Below are 23727 nucleotides of genomic sequence, written 5' to 3' on the forward strand. Positions count from 1 at the left end.
CGAGCCCCTTCTCCTCGCCGTGACTGGGGGGCCCAGGTGACTAAAGGGGTGACATGTACAAGGCCCAAACCTGCATTTCCTGCGCAGGCCACGGCCCCTTGGAGTCAGTGGGGCTGGGGGGGGGGCAGGATCCTAGGCAGAGGGCCCCAGCCGTGGGGAGTTTGGTGTGGGGGGTCTCTCCCCAGGCGCTTCCCCACCCGGCTCAGCACGATCCCACGTGCCCCTTCTGGGGCCACAGGTTCAGTGCTGGGGACCCTCCTCGTGCTGCATCGTGCTGCAGAGAGGAGACGGGGGGGGGCAGCCTGGAGCTGGGGGGCAGGTGCTGGGGGGGGCAGTGAAGGGCTGTGGTGTGAGATCACAGAGGAAGCTGCAGCTGGTGGGGGGGGCAGGGGAGAGATACTGGTCAGAGCGTCCGGCCTCAGGGGCTCGCTGCTGCTGCAGCAGTCGGCTCAGGCAGGCAGGAGCTGGTCACAGCCAGTGATGGTCGTCCCGTGGGCAGGGCCACCCGGGGGGGGGGCAAGAGGGGCAATTTGCCCCAGGCCCCGGGCCCCACAGGGGCCCCCACGAGAGTTTTTCGGGGCCCCTGGAGCGGGGTCCTTCACTGGCTCTGGGGGGCCCAGAAGACTCTTGCGGGGCCCAGGCCCCTGGAGCTTCTTCGCTCCCGGTCTTCGCTGGCGGGGGGGGGGGGGTCCTTGCGCTCCGGGGCGGAAGCCCCCCCCCCCACTGGCGAATTACCGCCGAAGACGGAGCAGGACCCGCCACCGAAGTTCAGCTCGGTCTTCGGCGGTAATTCGGCGGCGGGGGGCCCTTCCCTTCCGGGACCCACCGCCGAAGTGCCCCGAAGACCCGCGGCGGGGCCCCCCGCTGCCGAATTACCGCCGAAGACCGGGCTGCACTTCAGCGGCGGGTCCCGCTTTGGCGGTAATTCACCAGTGGGGGGGGCCTTCCGCCCTGCAGCGCAAGGACCGCCCCCGCCGGCGAAGACCGGGAGTGGCAGGGGGGGGCCCCCGCCGCGGGTCTTCGGGGCACTTCGGCGGCGGGTCCCGGAACGGAAGGGCCCCCCGTTGCCGAAGACCCCGGGCCCCCGGAATCCTCTGGGTGGCCCTGCCCGTCCCGCCCTAATGCAGCCTGCAGCTGCCCTGATGCCAGGGTGAGGGGCACAGCCTGGCTACGGCTATTCCGGCCCTGGTCATTTCACTTGGGGACGCAGGGCGGTATCATGGCAAATTGTCCCAGCGGAGCCGCACACCCCGTGCTCTCCCCTTCCCCATGGCTGGCTGCCACCTAGGGGTGCAGCTGGGAACTGCAGGCCCAAGAGGGGATGGGTCTCACCCCAGCGCTCTGAGCTGTTTCCCTCTGGCTATAAGGGGTTTTCAGGCACTCGCTGGGCCCGATCCCGGCCTGGGGTGGATCAGTGGGACTGATTCTGAGCGGCACCTGCTGAGGCTCTGACCCTGTTCACAGAGCTCAGATTTTTGACACTGCGCCCCTCACCCTGGTGTCAGGGCAGCTGATCCCCCTCAGGGAGTGGAGGATGGGGGGTGTCCGGGGCTGGCTGGGAGCTTTCACGTGACAGAGCCAACATCTGCCAGAGCAGAGAGAGGAAATTCAGGACGGATCCTCTGACCGTTCCCCCACAAACCACGCGGCTGCAGCCCAGCAGCTCAGCTTCCTGTGCGATCTCAGCCCAGCCCCTCACCCCCTGCCCGTGCCTTCGCCAGCGCCTCTCACTCGGGCACGATGGAGGATGAGGAGGGCTACACGCCATTCAACCTGCGGCCCAAGCAAGACGGCTCCGGTGGCCCATCCCCAGCTGGGAACCAAGGTAGTGATTTCATCCCCCTCCTCCCGCCCTACGGGTGCCAGGCCATGAATGTACCTGCCTCAGCCGGGACCCCAGAGACGGGCCGGGGGCGGCAGGGTCTGGTCATGTGGTTAAATCACAGGGTGGGGTAGTGCTGCAGATGGAGATAAAGAGTGTGGGGGATCCCCCAAGTGACAGAGCGAGAGTGGGGGCAAGACTGGGGAGCATCCCCCTCTGGGAGCCAAAAAGGTGGGTCAAATGGGGGAAACTGAGGCACAGATCCGGAAAAAATCTTTCACAAGGCCACACCCACTACACCCCATTCCCCTCCCCCGGATGGAAATATAGTCCAGGCGTCCTGGCTCCCAGCCCCCCCGCCCGACCCCCTAGACCCCACTGCCCTCCCAGGGTTGAGACTATAACATAGGAGTCCTAGCTCCCAGACACATCCTGCTCTAACCACTAAACCTCACTCCCTTCCCAGAGCCAGAGAGAGAACCCAGGTATCCTGGCCCCCAACCCCCACTGCTCTAACCCATTAACCCTCACTCCCTTCCAAGAGTTGGGGCTAGAACCCAGGAGTCCTGACCCTCAGCCCCTGCTGTTTTAACTCATTAACACTCACTTCCTTCCCACTAGGCCTCGTTTCCTGCCCATATCTGGTAATAGAAACCAGGGTTTCAGGTGGGGTTTGCAGAGCTTCCAGAACAGTGGTTCTTGCGATTCGTGGAGCAGAGCCCTGGTCTCAGCGCAATTGGTGCAGGCTCTCTGCAAACTCAGGCAGTGTTACTGTATCAGTAACACTTCGGGAGGGTCACATTTTCAATCTTTTCTCCCCAGCCATGGGGGCTGAAAACTGCCTTTCTCTTCTAAATGAAAGCTGAGATCCCAGTACAATCGCCTGACTCCTGGAGCTGGGACCTAAGGCCAGGATTTAGAGTGGCTGCACCTTAATTCAGCCTGGCTCTGCTTGTGTTTCATTACAGGCTCCCGTCAGTGTCCTGGCTGGCTTCAGGTTGCTCTAGGGGCTGGGAATCTCATCCAGGCAGTGACTGTGCTATTGCTGGCGGTTTGTGGTGAGTCACCAAAGGCTGTAGCTTTATCTGTCCCGGTGCGTCAGTCTGCAGCGTGGATGCGATACTGAGGGAGGGACGGCCAGTAACATTGAGAGGCGGCACATTTAAAACAGATGCTTATTGACAAAGAGCCTGTGGAACTCCCTGCCACAGGATCTCACTGGGGCCATGAGCTTAGCAGGGCTCAGTGAAGGATCAGGACACGTATAAGAGGAACGAGACCAGCCGGAGGGCCAGGAAGTACCAAGTGCTTTGGCAGGGGCTATAAACCCTCCTGCTTCAGGGCATCAATCAACCCCTAACTGAGGGGCAGGAAGGGTCTGACTTGGGGGACAGGTTCTGAGTGTCCACTAGGGGGCGTTGTGCTCCTCGCTCAGAGGTAGCTGGGTCTGTCCACCCTTGGAGGTGGGATCGCGGGTTCATAGAATCACAGACTATCAGGGTTGGAAGGGACCTCAGGAGGTGTCTAGTCCACCCCCCTGCTCAAAGCAGGACTAATTCCCAGACAGATTTTTGCCCCAGATCTCTAAATGGCTCCCTCAAGGACTGAACTCACAACCCTGGGTTTAGCAGGCCTGGGCGATGCTCTGGAACTGCTCCCCACCAAGCCAGGCAGGACTCTGGGGAGCCTCCTCTCCCTCGGAGCAGCCTGTCTGCAGGGCAAGAAGCTCCCACGGCTTCACCTCCTGGGTCTCTCCTTGGAGCATTCAGCATCCTCTGCCCCTCCGTGCGCTTCCCACCGCGAGTCCGCCCAGGCGGGGTCCTGGGGGGGCCACAGGGTCCTGCCCCCCCACTGCGCAGTCAGACGTGACTCTCAGCCAGCCAGGAACACAGAGGTTTATTCGATGACAGGAACAGGGTCTAAACCAGAGCTTGTAGGTACAGCGAACGGGACCCTTCAGCTGGGTCCATTCTGGGGAGCAGTGAGCCAGACCCCCACGTCTGCCCTCACTCCTCGTCCCCAGCCAGCTCCAGACTGAAACCCCCTCCAGCCCCTCCTCTCTGCTCAGCCCCTTTCCCAGGCCAGGAGGCCACCTGACCTCTTTGTTCTCCAACACCTTCAGTTGGCACCTTTGCAGAGGAGGGGCCCAGGCCATCAGTTGCTAGGAGACAGAGTGTCGGGCATTTAGGTGCACTGGCCCTTTGCTCTGCAGCAACCACACACCCTGATCCACCACCTAGCTACTAAGAACTGCCTAGGGGACACTGAGGCACCAACACCGTATTCAGAGAAAACATTAAGAACAGTCCCAGTTCCCCACACCATGCTCAAACCCCTGAGCTGTGTGCCCGAGGGCTGATTCAGTCTGGCCAGCCCCACGCAGCCAGTTCTGGGGTGTTTTGTTGGTGCAAATGGGTGGAAACATGGGCTGGGTTGGCAAAGAAGCCCAAGGGATTTAGGCACCTAATTCCTAGTGATTTTCAATCCCGGACACTTTTGGGGCTGCTCTGAAGTCCATTGGAGTCAGTGGCGATGGGGCTGAACAGGGTCTGGGGCAGGCCCTGTGTCTCCGCACGGCTCTGTGCTGGTGCTTTTACCAGCAACCCCCTCGTCACATTGACCCGTCACCTCACTCCCACTGACGCTGCTTTGCAGTTTCCCACTTGGTGTCTGAGAAGGGACAGACCCCGGCAGCCCCTGATTGCGAAGGAGCTTGGAGCAGAGATACAGTGACACCCCGTGGGAGCGACGGAGCTGGGAGCAGAGATACAGTGACACCCCCTGGGAGTGACGGAGCCGGGACCAGAGATACAGTGACACCCCCTGGGAGCGATGGAGCCAGGAGCAGAGGTACAGTGACACCCCCTGGGAGCGACGGAGCCAGGAGCAGAGGTACAGTGACACCCCCTGGGAGTGATGGAGCCGGGAGCAGAGATACAGTGACACCCCCTGGGAGCAACGGAGCCGGGAGCAGAGGTACAGTGACACCCCCTGGGAGTGATGGAGCCGGGACCAGAGATACAGTGACACCCCCTGGGAGCGACAGAGCCAGGAGCAGAGGTACAGTGACACCCCCTGGGAGCAATGGAGCCGGGAGCAGAGGTACAGTGACACCCCCTGGGAGCGACGGAGCCGGGAGCAGAGATACAGCGACACCCCCTGGGAGCGACGGAGCCGGGAGCAGAGGTACAGCGACACCCCCTGGGAGCGACGGAGCCGGGAGCAGAGGTACAGCGACACCCCCTGGGAGCGACGGAGCCAGGAGCAGAGATACAGTGACACCCCCTGGGAGCGACGGAGCCAGGAGCAGAGATACAGTGACACCCCCTGGGAGCGACGGAGCCGGGAGCAGAGATACAGCGACACCCCCTGGGAGCGACGGAGCCAGGAGCAGAGATACAGTGACACCCCCTGGCAGCGATGGAGCCGGGAGCACAGACCCCAGCACAGCAGAATGCAGCGCCCACCTGGAGCATTTCCGATCCCAGCTGTGCCCCCCGGCCCCGGCCGGCTTAGCAGGTAACCCCAGCGTGTGTGCCTCTGAGCCGCCCTCCGCCCCGGGCACGGCCAGTGGGAACCCAGCTGCCGTCCAGGGGTGGCTCTAGGTATTTTGCCACCCCAAGCGCGGCAGGCAGGCTGCCTTCGGTGGCTTGCCTGTGGGAGGCCCCCGGTCCCGTGGATTTGGCGGCCCACCTGCGGGAGGTCCGCCGAAGCAGTGGGACCAGCAGACCCTCCGCAGGCAAACCGCCGAAGGCAGCCTGCCTGCTGCCGTCGCGGCCACCGGCAGAGCACCCCCCGTGGCTTGCCGCCCCAGGCACCCGGTTGGGGTGCTGGGGCCTGGAGCCACCCCTGCTGCCGTCCCAGCCCCTGGGGATCCTGCAGGGCAGGGACACGCCGCCCCCTGCTGGCTGCACCGATCTGCCACCAGCCCCGCTCGGTGCCAGGCCATGAATGTACCTGCCTCAGCTGGGACCAGGCCTGGGGCAGCGACATCTAGTGGCTGTTCAGGGTAGTACCCAGCCATGAAGATTTGAATAACAGTGTCATACAAAGCTGTCCAATTGTTAAGTGTGTGTGTGTGTGGGGGGGGTGTTTCACCTCTTATTAGTGAGATTGTCTTATGGTCCCACCCCCTCCCGTTCCCTGGCATCTGGGCCCCATGTCCCCTCCCAGTCCCCATCGCCCCTGGGTCCCAGCCTCCCGTCCTGTTCCCAGCTTAACACCACCCCTTCCCCCCAGTTCCTCCAAGACCCTTCTAGGCCATTCTGGCCGTGTAAAGGGGCCTTAAAGTGGGTCCATAGGCCCCTGAGAATCTCCCCTGTCCTGGGGGGGGGCTCTCCAGCTGGTGTGGAGCTGGGGTAAGGACCCTCCCCCATCCCATTCCCAACCCCCAAAATGGGGGGCAGATTGGTAGTGTGGCTACTCAGAGTGCAGTGCGCTATGGGTGTTCTCTGCTCCCCAGGGCCCATGTGGGAGCACGGGATAAGGCAGAGCAGCCCCGAGGCTGCTGTAACTGATGCCAGGAGCCGGGCAGAGCCTGGCCCAGCCCCAGATTTCAGGGAGCACAAAGGGGACTCAAACCCATTTGAACCCCGTTCCTGCCCCAGTCGCAGGCTGGGAGTAGCCGGGAACGAGGCCCAGAGGGCTCAGAGCATTAATGACGCCTGTCTCTCTGCAGGGGGCTCCGGGTGCAAACTCTGCCCCACGGACTGGCAGCTGCGCGGGGACAAGTGCTACTGGGTCTCCAGAGGACGTAAAATGTGGAGCGAGAGCCACGCCGACTGCTCAGCGAGAGGCTCCCAGCTGCTGGTGATCCGGGACCCCGAGGAGCTGGTAAAGGGGCTGGGCCCTGGGTGCAGAGTCCAGGGGCACATAGGCTACATGGTAGGGCTAGGATTTTCAAAGTTGCCTAGGGGATTTGGATACCCTGTTCCCATTAATTATTGATAATGGGGTGTCCAAACCCCCTAGGCAGCTTTGACAATCCCAACTTAACTCACTAGCCCCAGGATCAGGAGCAGACAAAGGCAGCTTAAAGCCACCGGTACCTCCCCCTTCTGGGGTGTGCCCAGCACAGCTCAGCTGGAGAGAGGGGCTGGGGGTGTGAGGACGGGGGCTACAGAGAGACAGGGGCTGGATGGGGATAGATGGCTGGATAGAGGGGTGTCTATGGGGGATAGTTGGATAGATGGATGGATGTCTATGGGGATAGATGTATGGGGCTGGATACTGGGTGTGTATAGGGATAGATGAACAGACCTACAGATGTTCTGGTACTGAAGTTGTTGGCAACCTGGATTCACAAGACAAGAGTCCAACAGCACATCTGGTCACCAGCTGCCTGTCCCACGCTCACTGCAGGAGTTCATAAAGGACCTGACAAAACATTCACATCTGTTCTGGGTCGGACTGTCCGTCCCCTCCGCGGAGAAGGCCTGGACCTGGCTGGACGGCTCCCGGCTGGATCAGACCCAGTGAGTGATTCCTTGAGTCAAACCCTTTCCCTCCCCTCCGTGGGCAGCGGGGGCCAGGGCCAGGGCTGGGGGAGGTTTGGGGGGAAGGTCGGGAGCTCAGGGGGAGCCGTGTTCAGTGTCAGACGATGCTGAGACCCCAGGAGGGGGGCTGGGGAGCCCGGCTGAGAGGGGGGCTGGGTGGGAGCAGACAGGGCCATGGGGCAGGGAGAGATTTGCCCATCCCCCAGCACAGAGATGGTGGCTGGAGCCCTGGGGGTGGGGGAGGTGGCCCAGAGTCGGGGTGTGGAGGGAGAAGAGCAAAGGGGCCAGGCCAGAGCCCTGGGGACCCCCCAGACAATGGGGCAGGGGGGAGGGGGAGACACAGAGCAGCCAGAGGCAGGAGGGGACCAGGAGGGGGCAGCGTCGGCCCAGCCCGGTGGGGAGGAGACGCGGAGCAGGGGAGGGAGCTGGACAGGGTCTAGCCCGGCAGGGAGGAGGAGGCTGGAGCAGGTCCCTGGGCTCTGGGCAGGGAGAGGCCGTTCGAGACCCTGGCCAGGGCCCTGCCAGTGGGGAGAGGGGGCAGCCCCCAGGGCAGAGCTGGAGGAGACGACGGCTGCGGATCCCATTGGAACAGGGAAGAGCCGCTACCGACTGCGTGTGATGGACCCAGACGCGCTGACAGGGCCCCTCTCCTTCATCCCACAGGTTTCTGGTGTCAGGCCCGGTTGAGAACAGCTGTGGGGCGGTGTGGGGGAAATGGATTCATTCTGACGCCTGCAGCTCTGTACTTCACTGGATTTGCCGGAGAGACGCCGTCCCGCTCTGAATGGGGCATCCAGGGCCTTTCATCAATAAAACCATCATGAATGATCCTTAACACTTCATGTGGTGCCAGTCACATGAGGATCTCAAAGCACATCAGTGCTCAGTGCCTGACTTCAGTACCGGGCAAACTGGTTGGAACTACAGAAAAGAACAAAATGGTCAGACACGTAGAGGAACATAATTTGTTGGGGAAGAGTCAACGTGGATTTTGTAGCGGGAAATCACGCCTCACCAATCTACTAGGATTCTTTGAGGGGGGCAGCGAGCATGTGGACAAGGGGGATCCAGTGGATATAGTGTATTTAGATTTTCAGAAAGCCTCTGACGAGGTCCCTCACCAAGGGCTCTTAAGCAAAGGAAGCTGTCATGGGATAAGAGGGAAGGTTCTCTCATGGATCAGTAACTGGGTAAGAGACAGGAACCAAAGGGTAGGAATAAATGATCAGTTTTCAGAATGCAGAGAGGTAAATAGTGTTTCCTCTACACCCACCTCGGCCGCCTTTGGCTCCGGCCTGTCGGTTGCTGGCCCATGTGTGCCCAGGAAATCCCAGCCTGCAGCGGGGTTTGCCATGCGAGGGGGCCGACGGGAGCTCTCCCAGGGGCTGGGTCAGGGGGACACAGGGAGCTGATGACTCGACCACGCAGACTGTTCAGGTAGATCCTCAAGACCCCCAGCCCGGTGGTGCAGCTGCATCCGTTTCCAGCTGCCTGATCGACCCCTCACCCTCCGATCAGACCCGGCTCTGCCATTCCTGGGGGCGGCCTGAGATCGCTCCCAAAGAGCATAGGTGTCCAGGGGGGTTAGGAGCCTACCTGGGGGGACAATATGGCTGAGACCCAAGGGGATCGAGGGCAATTGTCAGGTGTCCGGTGTCAATGCAAATTGTCACACTGGAGCCGCACACCCCGTGCTCTCCCCTTCCCCGTGACTGGCTGCCACCTAGGGGCGCAGCCGGGAACTGCAGGCCCAGGAGGGGATGGGTCTCACCCCAGCGCTCTGAGCTGTTTCCCTCTGGCTATAAGGGGTTTTCAGGCACTCGCTGGGCCCGATCCCGGCCTGGGGTCGAGCCCTGTGGAAATCGACTCGCTCTCGCACACGCTGGGCCCGATCCCGGGCTGGGTCGATCAGTGGGACTGATTCTGAGCGGCACCTGCTGAGGCTCTGACCCTGTTCACAGAGCTCAGATTTTGACACTGCGCCCCTCACCCTGGTGTCAGGGCAGCTGACCCCCCTCAGGGCGTGGAGGATGGGGGCGTCCGGGGCTGGCTGGGAACTTTTGCGACAGAGCCAACATCTGCCAGAGCAGAGAGAGGAAATTCAGGACGGATCCTCTGACCGTCGCCCCATCAACCACAAGGCTGCAGCCCAGCATCTCAGCTTCCTGTGTGATCTCAGCCCAGCCACTCACCCCCTGCCCGCGCCTTCCCTGCATCCTCTCACTCGGGCATGATGGAGGACGAGGAAGGATACACGGTATTGAACCTGCGGCCCAAGTGGGGCTGCTCGGGCGGCCTGTCCTCACCCGGGAACCCAGGTAACGATTTCAGCCCCCTCCTCCCACCTACGGGCTCCGTGTCCTGGCAGCAGGGGCAGAGCCGGGGCTGGGACCCCAGAGACGGGCCAGGGGGCGGCAGGGTCTGGCCATGTGGTTATATCACAGGGTGGGGTAGCGCCGCGGACAGAGGTAAAGAGCCTGGGGGAGCCCCCAAGTGACAGAGCGAGAGTGGGGGTGACACTGGGGAGCTTTCCCCTCTGGAAGCCAAAAAGGTGAGTGAATGGGGGAAACTGAGGCACAGATCAGGGAAAAAATCTTTCACAAGGACACACCCACTGCACCCCATTCCCCTCCCCGAGCTGGCAATAGAGCCCAGGTGTCCTGGCTCCCTGCACACCCTGCTCTGACCCCCCAGACCCCCACTGCCCTCCCAGGGTTGAGACTATAACATAGGAGTGCAAGCTCCCAGACACATCCTGCTCTAACCACTGAACCGCACTCCCCTCCCAGAGCAAGGGATAGAACCCAGGCATCCTGGTCCCCAGCCCTACTGCTCCAACCTGCTAGACCTCGTTTCCTGCCCATATCTGGTAATAGAAACCGGGGTTTCAGGTGGGGTTTGCAGAGCTTCCAGAACTGAGGTTCTTGCGATTCGTGGAGCAGAGCCCTGCTCTCAAAGCAGTTGGTGCAGGCTCTCCGCAAACTTGGACAATGTTGCTGTATCAGTAACACTTGGGGGGGGGGTCACATTTTCAATATTTTCTCCCCCTCCAGGAAAGCTGAAAACTGCGTTTCTCTTTTAAATGAAAGCTGAGATCCCAGTACAATCACCTGACTCCTGGAGCTGGGGGCTGGGGCCAGGATCTAGAGTGGCTGGGCCTTAATTCAGCCCAGCTCTGCTTGTGTTTCATTACAGGCTCCCGTCAGTGTCCTGGCTGGCTTCAGGTCGCTCTAGGGGCTGGGAATCTCATCCAGGCAGTGGCTGTGCTATTGCTGGCGGTTTGTGGTGAGTCACCAAAGGCTGTAGCTTTATCTGTCCGGGTGTGTCAGTCTGTGGCATGGATGAGACACTGAGGGAGGGACATTGAGAGGAAGCACATTGAAAACGGATGCTTAGTCACAATGAGGCTGTGGAACTCCCTGCCACAGGATCTCACTGGGGCCATGAGCTTAGCAGGGCTCAGTGAAGGATCAGGACACGTATAAGAGGAACGAGACCAGGCAGAGGGCCAGGAAGTACCAAGTGCTTTGGCAGGGGCTATAAACCCTCCTGCTTCAGGGCATCAGTCAACCCCTAACTGAGGGGCAGGAAGGGTCTGACTTGGGGGACAGGTTCTGAGTGTCCACTAGGGGGCGTCGTGCTCCTCGCTCAGAGGTAGCTGGGTCTGTCCACCCTTGGAGGTGGGAGAGCGGGTTAGATGGGCCCCAGGTCTGACTCCGTCTGGCCAGCCCCATGCAGCCAGTTTTGGGGGGTGTTTTGAGGATGAGAATGGGTGGAAACACGGGCTGGGTTTGCAAAGAAGCCCAAGGGATTTAGGCACCTAATTCCTAGTGATTTTCAATCCCAGACACTTTTTCAGACCGTGTCCCTTTGGGGCTGCTCCGAAGTCCATTGGAGTCAGTGGCGATGGGGCAGAACGGGCTTTGGGGCAGGCCCTGTGTCTCCGCATGGCTCTGTGCTGGTGCTTTTACCAGCAACTCACACAACATTGACCGGTCGCCCTCACTCCCACCGACGCTGCTTTGCAGTTTCCCACTTGGTGTCCGAGAAGGGCCAGACCCCGGCAGCCCCTGGGAGCGACGGAGCCAGGAGCAGAGACCCCAGCACAGCAGAATGCAGCGCCCGCCTGGAGCGTTTCCGATCCCAGCTGTGTCCCCCGGCCCCGCCCGGCCCAGCAGGTAACCCCAGCGCGTGTGTCTCTGAGCCGCCCTCCGCCCCGGGCACGGCCAGCGGGAACCCAGCTGCCGTCCCAGCCCCTGGGGATCCTGCAGGGCAGGGACACGCCGCCCCCTGCTGGCTGCACCGATCTGCCACCAGCCCCGCTCGGTGCCGGGCTACGAATGTACCTGCCTCAGCTGGGACTGGGCCTGGGGCAGCGACATCTAGTGGCCGTTCAGGGTAGTACCCAGCCATGAAGATGTTCATAACAATGTCACACAAAGCTTCTAATTTTGTTCAGTGAGCGCGTGCGAGGGTTTCACCTCTTATTAGTGAGATTGTCTTATGGGCCCACCCCTCCCGTTCCCTGTCATCTGGGCCCCATGTCCCCTCCCAGTCCCCATCACCCCTGGGTCCCAGCCTCCCCTCCTGTTCCCAGCTTAACACCACCCCTCCCCCCCAGTACCTCCAAGACCCTTCTAGGCCATTCTGGCCACGTAAAGGGGCCTTAAAGTGGGTCCATAGGTCCCTGAGAATCTCCCCTGTCCCAGGGGGGGCCTCTCCAGCTGGTGTGGAGCTGGGGTAAGGGCCCTCCCCCACCCTGTTCCCAACCCCCCAAATGGGGGGCAGATTGGCAGTGTGGCTAGAGTGCAGTGCCCTATGGGTGTTCTCTGCTCCCCAGGGCCCATGTGGGAGCACTGGATAAGGCAGAGCAGCCCCAAGGCTGCTCTAACTGACGCCAGGAGCCAGGCAGAGCCTGGTCCAGCCCCAGATTTCAGGGAGCACAAAGGGGACTCAGACCCATTTGAACCCCGTTCCTGCCCCAGTCGCAGGCTGGGAGTAGCCGGGAATGAGGCCCAGAGGGCTCAGAGCATTAATGGCGCCTGTCTCTCTGCAGGGGGCTCCGGGTGCAAACTCTGCCCCACGGACTGGCAGCTGCGCGGGGACAAGTGCTACTGGGTCTCCAGAGGACGTAAAACGTGGCGCGAGAGCCGCGCCGACTGCTCAGCGAGGGGCTCCCAGCTGCTGGTGATCCGGGACCCCGAGGAGCTGGTAAAGGGGCTGGGCCCTGGGTGCAGAGTCTAAGGGCTCATGGTAGGGCTGGGATTTTCAAAGCTGCCTAGGGGATTTGGACACCATCTTCCCATTAATTGTTAGTAATGGGGTGTCCAACACCCCTTCCCCCCAGGCAGCTTTGACAATCCCAGCCTAACTCCCTAGCCCCAGGATTAGGGGCACACAAAGGAGGCTTAAAGCCACCAGTACCCTCCCCCCTTCTGGGGTGTGCCCAACACAGCTCAGCTGGAGAGAGGGGCTGGGTGTGTGTGAGGAGGGGGGCTACAGAGAGACAGGGGATGGATGGATAGAGGGGTGTCTATGGGATAGATATACCAATCAATCTCCTAGAGCTGGAAGGGACCTCAAAGGGTCATCGAGTCCAGCCCCCTGCCTTCACTAGCAGGACCAATTTTTTTGCCCCAGATCCCTAAGTGGCCCCCTCAAGGGCTGAACTCGCAACCCTGGGTTTAGCAGGCCAATGCTCAAACCACTGAGCTAGACAGATGAGTGTGTATCGGGCTAGATGTATGGGGCTGGATACTGGGTGTGTATAGGGATAGATGGACAGACAGACGTTCTGGTCCTGAAATTGTTGACAACCTGGATTTGGAAGAAAAGAGCCCGACCGCACGTCTGGTCACCAGCTGCCTGTCCCACACTCCCTGCAGGAGTTCCTAAAGGCCCTGACACAAGATTCAAATCAGTTCTGGGTCGGACTGTCTGTCCCCTCCCCGGAGAAGGCCTGGACCTGGCTGGACGGCTCCCGGCTGGATCACACCCAGTGAGTGATTCCTCGAGTCAAACCCTTTCCCTCCCCTCCGTGGGCAGAGGGGGCCAGGGCCAGGGCTGGGGGAGGTTTGGGGGGAAGGTCGGGAGCTCAGGGGGAGCCGTGTTCAGTGTCAGATGATGCTGAGACCCCAGGGAGGGGGCTGGGGAGCCTGGATGAGTGGGGGGCTGGATGGGAGCAGCAGGGGCGGCTCTAGGAATCCGGCCGCCCCAGCAGGGTGGCATGCTGCATGGGGCGCGCTGCTGGTCGCCGGTCCCGCGGCTCCGGTGGACCTCCGGGAGGCATGACTGTGGAATGTCCGCCGGAGCCGCCTGCCGCCCTGCCGGCAAAATGCCGCCCCAAGCACGCGCTTGGCACGCTGGGGTCTGGAGCCGGCCCTGGGGAGCAGACAGGGCCATGGGGCAGGGAGAGATTTGCCCATCCCCCAGCACAGAGATGGTGGCTGGAGCCCTGGGGGTGGGGGAGGTGGCCCAGAGTCGGGGTGTGGAGGGAGAAGAGCAAAGGGGCCAGGCCAGAGCCCTGGGGACCCCCCAGACAATGGGGCAGGGGGGAGGGGGAGACACAGAGCAGCCAGAGGCAGGAGGGGACCAGGAGGGGGCAGCGTCGGCCCAGCCCGGTGGGGAGGAGACGCGGAGCAGGGGAGGGAGCTGGACAGGGTCTAGCCCGGCAGGGAGGAGGAGGCTGGAGCAGGTCCCTGGGCTCTGGGCAGGGAGAGGCCGTTCGAGACCCTGGCCAGGGCCTGCCAGTGGGGAGAGGGGGCAGCCCCCAGGGCAGAGCTGGAGGAGACGACGGCCGCGGATCCCGTTAGAACTTTGAACAGGGAACAGACTGAGTGCGATGGACCCAGACGCGCTGACAGGGCCCCTCTCCTTTGTCCTGCAGGCTCCCGGTGTCAGGCTGGGATGACCGGAACCGCTGTGGGAAGCTGTGGGGGAATTGGATTCAATCTGACACCTGCAGCTCTGGATTTCCGTGGATTTGCCAGAGAGACGCCGTCCCGCTCTGAGCGGGGCATCCGTGGCCCGTTAATAATGGCAAGGAGCTTTCATCAATAAAAGCATCACGAGTGAGCTTTGACACGTTATCTAGCGCCTGTCATGTGAGGACCTCAAAGCACCTCCCAGCGCTCAGTCAGACTCATCATCCCCACCGCATGGATGGGGAAACTGAGGCACCGATAGCAGAATTGACCCGGGGAGGGTTGCACAGAGAGTCAGTGGCAGAGCTAGGAATTGTGCTCCCAGCACCGAACTCCCAGCCCCCCTGCTCTAGCCCCCACTCCTTGTGTAGAGCTAGGAGACAACCCATCCCCCCAGCTCTGACTCACTAGACCCCACTCCCCTCCCAGAGCGGGGCATAGACTCCTACTGGAGCAATGGGGCAGCTGCCCCCTCTCGGCTCTCGGCAGACTCAGGCAGCGTTGCTGGCTCAGTTCCGCTCGGGGCAGCTCACACCTGTCAGGGCGACTGGCTCAGGCTCTCGGCAGACTCAGGCAGCGTTGCTGGCTCAGTTCCGCTCGGGGCAGCTCACACCTGTCAGGGCGACTGGCTCAGGCTCTCGGCAGACTCAGGCAGCGTTGCTGGCTCAGTTCTGCTCGGGGCAGCTCACACCTGTCAAGGCGACTGGCTCAGGCTCTCGGCAGACTCAGGCAGTGTTGCTGGCTCAGTTCCGCTCGGGGCAGCTCACACCTGTCAGGGCGACTGGCTCAGGCTCGCCGCAGGCTGAGGTGCTAATGGCCCACAGGAGCTGGGGCCCTGGGCTCGGGGCCACACGGGAGGCCTGGTTACATCCTCTGACCTTTAAGGGTCTGGGCCTGGCCTTCCTGGCCACGTTAACACCCTTGTGGGGGCAGCTGCACTGAGCACGGTCAGGCTTTGGGGACACCAGTAACCTCAGCTCCACCATAAGGAGGTTTCCGAAAGGCGCAGAAAGTTTGCAATGCGAGGGGGCCAGCGGGAGCTCTCCCAGGGGCTGGGTCAGGGGGACACGGGGAGCTGATGACTCGGCCACGCAGACTGTTCAGGTAGATCCTCAAGACCCCCAGCCCAGTGGTGCAGCTGCATCTGTTTCCAGCTGCCTGATCGACCCCTCACCCTCCGATCAGACCCGGCTCTGCCATTCCTGGGGGCGGCCTGAGATCGCTCCCAAAGAGCATCGGTGTCCAGGGGGGTTAGGAGCCTACCTGGGGGGGGACAATGCGGCTGAGACCCAAGGGGATCGAGGGCAATTGGGGAACTGTCTTCTTCAGCCCCGGACACGACCCCTGGATCTTCCCTGCACCAGCCGGAATGGCACAAACCCTGGGCCCCGTTCCTGTCCCCGCAGCGCCAGCAGGGAGCCCATCGCATTGAGCGGGGCAGGCAGAGGGGGGAGCCGCGCCCGGTGCCCCTAGCCCAGGAGAACACGGCCTGGGATTTGTTTCTGACACGGGGGCCCCCACGCACCAGGCGGCCAGACGGACACATGGCGCAGACGGATCTGCTCTGCGAGCCCCTTCTCCTCGCCGTGACTGGGGGGCCCAGGTGGCTAAAGGGGTGAAATGTACAAGGCCCAAACCTGCATTTCCTGCGCAGGCCACGGCCCCTTGGAGTCAGTGGGGCTGGGGGGGCAGGATCCTAGGCAGAGGGCCCCAGCCGTGGGGAGTTTGGTGTGTGGGGGGGTCTCTCCCCAGGCGCTTCCCCACCCAGCTCAGCACGATCCCACCCAGAGCCGCGTGCCCGGAGCCGTGTGGACCAGCGCCAGGGCCGGCTCCAGGTTTTCTGCTGCCCCAAGCAGCAGCAGAAAAAGAAAAAACAAGCCGATTGGTGGCACTTCGGCGCCAGCTCAAAGAGGTCAAGAGAGACTGAGGGACCCGCCGCTGAATTGCCGCCGCAGACCCGGACGTGCCGCCCGTATCTATTAGCCGCCCCAAGCACCTGCTTCATAGGCCGGGGCCTGGAGCCGGCCCTGCCCTGATGCCAGGGTGAGGGGCACAGCCTGGCTACGGCTATTCTGGCCCCGGTCATTTCACTCGGTGACGCAGGGAGGTGTCATGGCCCCCTGACCAGCGGGTGGCGTTTGGCGCTGGGATCCCATGAGAATTGTCACACCGGAGCCGCACACCCCGTGCTCTCCCCTTCCCCGTGGCTGGCTGCCACCTAGGGGCGGAGCTGGGAATTGCAGGCCCAGGAGGGGATGGGTCTCACCCCAGCGCTCTGAGCTGTTTCCCTCAGGCTGTAAGGGGTTTTCAGGCACTCGCTGGCCCCGATCCTGGCCTGGGGTGGATCAGTGGGACTGATTCTGAGCGGCACCTGCTGAGGCTCTGACCCTGTTCACAGAGCTCAGTTTTTGACACTGCGCCCCTCACCCTGGTGTCAGGGCAGCCGAGCCCCCTCAGGGAGTGGAGGATGGGGGGTGTCCGGGGCTGGCTGGGAGCTTTCGCGTGACAGAGTCAACATCTGCCAGAGCAGAGAGAGGAAATTCAGGCCGGAGCCTCTGACCGTCGCCCCACAAACCACGCGGCTGCAGCCCAGCGGCTCAGCTTCCTGTGCGATCTCAGCCCAGCCCCTCACCCCCTGCCTGCGCCTTCGCCAGCGCCTCTCACTCGGGCACGATGGAGGACGAGGAGGGCTACACGGCTTTGAACCTGCGGCCCAAGCGGGGCGGCTCGGGCGGCCCGTCCCCAGCCGGGAACCAAGGTAGCAATTTCACCCCCCTCCTCCCTCCTACGGGCTCCATGTCCTGGCAGCAGGGGCAGAGCCGGGCTGGGACCCCAGAGATGGGCCAGGGGACGGCAGAGTCTGGCCATGTGGTTCTATCACAGGGTGGGGCAGCGCCGCGGACAGAGGTAAAGAGCCTGGGAGAGCCCCCAAGTGACAGAGCAAGAGTGGGGGAGAGACTGGGGAGCTTTCCCCTCTGGAAGCCAAAAAGGGGGGGGGGTCAAATGGGGGAAACTGAGGCACAGACCAGGGAAAAACTCTTTCACAAGGACACACCCACTGCACCCCATTCCCCTCCCTGAGCTGGGAATAGAGCCCAGGTATCCTGGCTCCCAGCCCCCCCTGCTCTGACCCACCAGACCCCCACTGCCCTCCCTGGGTTGAATCTATAACGTAGGAGTCCGAGCTCCCAGACACATCCTGCTCTAACCACTAAACCCCACTCCCCTCCCAGAGCAGGGATAGAACCCAGGCATCCTGGCTCCCAACCCCCACTGCTCTAACCCCATTAACCCTCACTCCTCTCCCAGAGCCAGGAATTGAACCCAGGCATCCTGGCTCCCAGCCCTACTGCTCCAATCTACTAGACCTCATTTCCTGCCCATATCTGGTAATAGAAGCCAGGGTTTCAGGTGGGGTTTGCAGAGCTTCCAAAATGGTCATTCTTGCAATTCATGGAGCAGAGCCCTGCTCTCAGAGCAATTGGTGCAGGCTCTCTGCAAACTCAGGCAGTATTGCTGTATCAGTAACGCTTGGAGTCACATTTTCATTTTTTTCTCCCCTTCTGTGAGGGCTGAAAACTGCCTTTCTCTTTTAAATGAAAGCTGAGATCCCAGTACAATCACCTGACTCCTGGAGCTGGGGCCTGAGGCCAGGATCTAGAGTGGCTGGGCCTTAATTCAGCCCAGCTCTGCTTGTGTTTCCTTACAGGTTCCCGTCAGTGTCCTGGCTGGCTTCAGGTCGCTCTAGGGGCTGGGAATCTCATCCAGGCAGTGGCTGTGCTATTGCTGGCGGTTTGTGGTGAGTCACCAAAGGCTGTAGCTTTATCTGTCCGGGTGTGTCAGTCTGCAGCGTGGATGCGATACTGGGGGAGGGACATTGAGAGGAAGCACATTGAAAACGGATGCTTAGTCACAATGAGGCTGTGGAACTCCCTGCCACAGGATCTCACTGGGGCCATGAGCTTAGCAGGGCTCAGTGAAGGATCAGGACACGTATGAGAGGAACAAGACCGGGCAGAGGGCCAGGAAGTACCAAGTGCTTTGGCAGGGGCTATAAACCCTCCTGCTTCAGGGCATCAATCAACCCCTAACTGAGGGGCAGGCAGGGTCTGATGTGGGGGACAGGTTCTGAGTGTCCACTAGGGGGCGTCGTGCTCCTCGCTCAGAGGTAGCTGGGTCTGTCCACTCTTGGAGGTGGGATAGCGGGTTAGATGGGCCCCAGGTCTGACTCAGTCTGGCCAGCCCCATGCAGCCAGTTTTGGGGGACGTTTTGACGGTGAGAATAGGTGGAAACACGGGCAGGGTTTGCAAAGAAACCCAAGGAATTTAGGCACCTAATTCCCAGTGATTTTTTTTTCCAATCCCAGTCACTTTTGCACTGTCCGCCTGGAGTGTTTCCAACCCCAGCTGTGCCACCCAGCCGGGGCAGGGCCTGTCTCTCGCTGTGTGTCTGGGCTCCACAGCACTAGATACAATAACAATAACAGAGGCTGGTCCAAGGGCCTACGGCCTATTTGCAGCCTAGAATGTGTCTGTGCTGGGCTGTAAGGAGCCAGCTGGGCTCTGGGCAGAAGATGCCGTTTGCTGCCCTGTCCCTGTTTGTAACCTTGTTTACGTGGGCGGCCGGGGAGACACTGATGGTTTCTCTCTGTGGTGTGGGAGAGGAAGTGAAATGAGGACAGGAGCTGGGTCTGGGCAGCGAGGGGGCGATTCAGCTTCAAAGGGATCTAAGTCAATGGAAAGTTTTATTAACCCTGCACTAGTAGCTAGATGCCCAGCTGAGATCAGGGCCCCGTTGTGCCGGGCGCTGCACAGACACACAGGGAGAGACAGTCCCTGCCCCAGCTGAGATCAGGGCCCCGTTGTGCCGGGCGCTGCACAGACACACAGGGAGAGACAGTCCCTGCCCCAGCTGAGATCAGGGCCCCGTTGTGCCGGGTGCTGCACAGACACACAGGGAGAGACAGTCCCTGCCCCAGCTGAGATCAGGGCCCCGTTGTGCCGGGCGCTGCACAGACACACAGGGAGAGACAGTCCCTGCCCCAGCTGAGATCAGGGCCCCGTTGTGCCGGGCGCTGCACAGACACACAGGGAGAGACAGGCCCTGCCCCAGCTGAGATCAGGCCCCGTTGTGCCGGGCGCTGCACAGACACACAGGGAGAGACAGGCCCTGCCCCAGCTGGGCAGGGGGAAATGTCCTAGTGTCCCCCCAGCTTTTCATCAGCCTTGGGCGTTTCAATACAACTGTCCTCAACACGTAATCGAGAGGAAATGTAGCTGGTGGATAAATGGAGAAAGGACGTCCCCAAAACGCTGGGAATGTTCCCCCCGGATGGCGTGTTCCCATCGCTGGCTCTGTCAGACGGAGCTGGCTGTTCGCTGCAGGATGGGGGACTGGGCGGGAGCTCACAGGCATCCCGAGAGGAAGGCTGCCCACTGGTCTTGGTGCTAATCTGGGACTCAGGAGCTCTGGGACCAGTTCCTGGTTCTGCCACTGATTCCCCGTGTGACCCTGGGCTGGTCCCTTAAGGCTGGAATTCCACAGGGGTTTAGGTACCTAACAATGCCTCTTGGCACCTAAAACCAACCCAGTAGGTGCCTAACGCCTATTGAAGTCAATGGGAATTGGGCTCCTAGGGCCCAGGTTCTCAAATGTATTTAGGTGCCCAACACCCAAGGGAGTTAGGCACCTAAATCCTGTTGAGGATCTGGGCCTAGGTGCTTCTGAAGAACCTCTCAGGGCCTCTGTGCAACTTTAAGTATCTAAACCCCTTGAATCACAGGGGTTAACAGCCCTGTGCCCTGCCTCACAGAGTGGGGTTGGGAGGCGAAATCCAGCAAAGACTCTGAGCTGTTCTGATACTGCTTTGATGGGGGCTGGATAACTTAGATGCAAACACTGGCTGGGTTTGCAAAGAGGCCCAAGGGATTTAGGCACCCAGCTCCCACTGATTTTCAATCCCAAGCCGCTCTTTAGGACTGTGGCCCTTTAGGGCTGTTCTGAAGCCCCTGGCAGTCAGTGGAGATGGGGCTGAACGGGCTTCGGGCCAGGCCCTGTGTCTCTGCCGGTGCTTTTACCCAGCAACTCCCCATCACATTAACCCGTCACCTCACTCCCACCGACGCTGCTTTGCAGTTTCCCACTTGGTGTCCGAGAAGGGACAGACCCCGGCAGCCCCTGGGAGCGACGGAGCCGGGAGCAGAGATACAGCGACACCCTCTGGGAGCGCAGACCCCAGCACAGCAGAATGCAGCACCCGCCTGGAGCGTTTCCGATCCCAGCTGTGCCCCCCGGCCCCGCCCGGCCCAGCAGGTAACCCCAGCGCGTGTGTCTCTGAGCCGCCCTCCGCCCCGGGCACGGCCAGTGGGAACCCAGCTGCCGTCCCAGCCCCTGGGGATCCTGCAGGGCAGGGACACGCCGCCCCCTGCTGGCTGCACCGATCTGCCACCAGCCCCGCTCGGTGCCAGGCTACGAATGTACCTGCCTCAGCTGGGACCGGGTGTGGGGGCTCTGCTGAGACTGGGGGAAGCGACATCTAGTGGCCATGCCCGGTACTGCTCAAAGAGGGTCTTACACTAATCTAATACCAGGATGGCCAAATGTTTGCAGAGCAGGGACAGAGCCCAGCAGAGAGATGGTCTCATGGACTCACCCCCTCCCATTCCCAGCCAGCCCTGGGACCCCACCTCCTCTCCTGTTCTCCCCAGTTACCACCTCCCCGCCCATATCCTGCTAGATTTCCACTAACCAGCCCCCAACACGTCTTCAGCTGTCCTAAGCCCCTTCTAGGCCACTCTGGCAGAATAATGGAGCCTTAAAATGGATGCAAATAGCCCCATGAGATCCCCTCTGCCCCGGAGACCTCCCTGCCTAGTGTGGAGCTGCAGTAAGAGCCCCTCACACACTCTGTTCCCCAGGGCCGGCTTTAGGCTGATTCGCCCGATTCCCCAGAATCGGGCCCACCGCCTTAGGCACCTTTTAATTTTTTTTTACTCACCCCAGCGGGTGGTGGCGGTCTGCTCCAGGGTCTTTGGTGGCCCCCGCTCCCCTGGCCAGAGCTCCGGCTGGAGTGTGGCAGCCCCATGGCTCCGCGACCCCGGCTGGCAATTCAAAGTGCGGCCCAGTGAGTACAAGCCCCAGGAATCGGGCCCCGCACTTGCTAAAGCCGGCCCTGCTGTTCCCAACCCGCAAAGTAGGGAGCAGATTGGTGGTGTTGCTAGAGTGCAGTGCGCTATGGGTGTTCTCTGCTCCCCAGGGCCCATGTGGGAGCACTGGATAAGGCAGAGCAGCCCCAAGGCTGCTGTAACTGACGCCAGGAGCCAGGCAGGGCCTGACCCAGCCCCAGATTTCAGGGAGCACAAAGGGGACTCAAACACATTTTACCCCATCCCAGTCCCAGTCACAGGAAGGGAGTAGCCGGGAATGAGGCCCAGAGGGCTCAGAGCATTAATGATGCCTGTCTCTCTGCAGGGGGCTCCGGGTGCAAACTCTGCCCCACGGACTGGCAGCTGCGCGGGGACAAGTGCTACTGGGTCGGCAGAGGAAGCAAAACGTGGAGCGAGAGCCGCGCCGACTGCTCAGCGAGGGGCTCCCAGCTGCTGGTGATCCGGGACCGGGAGGAGCTGGTAAAGGGGACGATACCTTCCTGCTGGAGCTGCCCCTGCAGGGCTGGGCCCTGGGTGCAGAGTCTAAGGACTTGTATAGGCTACATGGTAGAGCTGGGATTGTCAATGCTGCCTAAAGGACTTGGACACCCCATTCCCATTAATGGTTAATAACAGGGTGTCCAAGTCCTTTAGGCAGCGTTAACAAATCCCAGCCTAAATCACCAGCCCTGAGAACAGGGACACACAATGGTGGGTAAAGCTACTGGTACCCTCCCCCTTCTGGGATCTGCCCAGCACAATTCAGCTGGAGAGAGGGGCTGTGTGTGTGTGTCTGTCTGTCTGTGTGACACAGAGAGAGAGAGGGAGAGTTATGGGGACTGAGGGCTACAGCGAGAGGGGGTAGGTGTGGGGATGGGTGGACAGAAGAGGACACATGGGGAACAGTTGGCGAGATAGACAGGTGTGTGTGGGGATGGATAGGTGTGTAGAGGGATGGATGAACACCCAGCCAGTCGTTCTGGTGCTAAAGTTGTTGAGAACTTGGATTTGCAAGAAAAGAGCCGACAGCAGGTTCTGGTCCCCACCTGCCTGTCCCATGCTCCCTGCAGGAGTTCCTACAGGCCCTGACAGGAGGCACGTCCCAGTTCTGGGTCGGACTGTCCGTCCCCTCCCCGGAGAAGGCCTGGACCTGGCTGGACGGCTCCCGGCTGGATCAGACCCAGTGAGTGATTCCTTGAGTCAAACCCTTTCCCTCCCCTCCGTGGGCAGAAGGGGCCAGTGACAGAGATGGGGGGAGGGGATGTTTGGGGGAAGGTCAGGAGTTTTGGGGAATCATTTTCAGTGTAAGGTGATGACAAAGACACCCTCCCCTCCCCCTTCCCCCCCCAAACAGAGGAGGTGAAGCTGGAGCCCTGGGGCCGAGGGAGGTGGCTCAGAGGCGCGGTGTGGAGGGAGAGCAAAGGGCCCAGGCCAGAGCCCTGGGGACCCCCCCAGACAATGGGGCAGGGGGGAGGGGGAGACACAGAGCAGCCAGAGGCAGGAGGGGACCAGGAGGGGGCAGCGTCGGCCCAGCCCGGTGGGGAGGAGACGCGGAGCAGGGGAGGGAGCTGGTCAGGGTCTAGCCCGGCAGGGAGGAGGAGGCTGGAGCAGGTCCCTGGGCTCTGGGCAGGGAGAGGCCGTTCGAGACCCTGGCCAGGGCCCTGACAGTGGGGAGAGGGGGCAGCCCCCAGGGCAGAGCTGGAGGAGACGACGGCTGCGGATCCCGTTGGAACAGGGAAGAGCAGCTACCAACTGAGTGTGATGGACCCACCCGCGCTGACAGGGGCCCTCTCCTTCGTCCCGCAGGTTCCCGGTGTCAGGCCCGGCTGAGGGGAACAGCTGTGGGGCGCTGGCAGGGAAACAGCTTCATTCTGACACCTGCAGCTCCGGATTTCAGTGGATTTGCCAGAGAGACGCCGTCCCGCTCTGAGCGGGGCATCCATGGCCCATTAGTAATGGCGAGGAGCCTTTCATCAATAAAAGCATCACGAGTGAGCTTTGACACGTTATCTAGTGCCTGTCATGTGAGGACCTCAAACTCAAACCACCTCCCAGCGCTCAGTCAGACTTATCATCCCCACCGCATGGATGGGGAAACTGAGGCACCGATAGCAGAATTGACCCGTGGAGGGTTGCACAGAGATTCAGTGGCAGAGCTAGGAATTATGCTCCCAACACTGGACTCCCAGCCCCCCTGCTCTAGCCCCCACCCCTTGCGTAGAGCTAGGAGACAACCCATCCCCCCAGCTCTGACTTACTAGACCCCACTCGCCTCCCAGAGCGGGGGATAGACTCCTACTGGAACAATGGGGCAGCTGCCCCCTCTCAGCACAGTTGGCTC

General features: G+C 61.5%; 2 protein-coding genes across 2 annotated transcripts; both read left to right on the plus strand.

Moving 5' to 3' along the window:
• Positions 1-1699: 1699 nt before the first annotated feature.
• Positions 1700-23316, plus strand: LOC123346016 (killer cell lectin-like receptor subfamily B member 1). Its single transcript, XM_044983208.1, has 6 exons — positions 1700-1825; positions 17950-18039; positions 20377-20553; positions 21712-21866; positions 22457-22569; positions 23193-23316. The coding sequence occupies exons 1-6, from the start codon at positions 1741-1743 to the stop codon at positions 23314-23316; spliced, it is 744 nt and encodes a 247-aa protein (XP_044839143.1). The 5' UTR covers positions 1700-1740.
• On the plus strand, positions 8518-14339 carry LOC123346018 (killer cell lectin-like receptor subfamily B member 1). Its single transcript, XM_044983210.1, has 6 exons — positions 8518-9635; positions 10513-10602; positions 11346-11495; positions 12374-12528; positions 13203-13315; positions 14204-14339. The coding sequence occupies exons 1-6, from the start codon at positions 9548-9550 to the stop codon at positions 14325-14327; spliced, it is 720 nt and encodes a 239-aa protein (XP_044839145.1). The 5' UTR covers positions 8518-9547; the 3' UTR covers positions 14328-14339.
• Positions 23317-23727: the final 411 nt, after the last annotated feature.

This window comes from Mauremys mutica, chromosome 12 (assembly GCF_020497125.1).
Source record: "Mauremys mutica isolate MM-2020 ecotype Southern chromosome 12, ASM2049712v1, whole genome shotgun sequence".
NCBI classification, from domain to species: Eukaryota; Metazoa; Chordata; order Testudines; family Geoemydidae; genus Mauremys; species Mauremys mutica.

What these genes read in the sequence shown, in the direction of transcription:
- LOC123346016 (XM_044983208.1), top strand. Translation starts at nt 1,741, where the DNA reads ATGGAGGATGAGGAGGGCTACACGCCATTCAACCTGCGGCCCAAGCAA. An exon ending in GGCCCCGCCCGGCCCAGCAG is followed by an intron (nt 20,554 to 21,711) that starts GTAACCCCAGCG and finishes GTCTCTCTGCAG; the next exon opens with GGGGCTCCGGGTGCAAACTC. An exon ending in TCCGGGACCGGGAGGAGCTG is followed by an intron (nt 21,867 to 22,456) that starts GTAAAGGGGACG and finishes TGCTCCCTGCAG; the next exon opens with GAGTTCCTACAGGCCCTGAC.
- LOC123346018 (XM_044983210.1), top strand. Translation starts at nt 9,548, where the DNA reads ATGATGGAGGACGAGGAAGGATACACGGTATTGAACCTGCGGCCCAAG. An exon ending in GGCCCCGCCCGGCCCAGCAG is followed by an intron (nt 11,496 to 12,373) that starts GTAACCCCAGCG and finishes GTCTCTCTGCAG; the next exon opens with GGGGCTCCGGGTGCAAACTC. An exon ending in TCCCGGCTGGATCACACCCA is followed by an intron (nt 13,316 to 14,203) that starts GTGAGTGATTCC and finishes TTTGTCCTGCAG; the next exon opens with GCTCCCGGTGTCAGGCTGGG.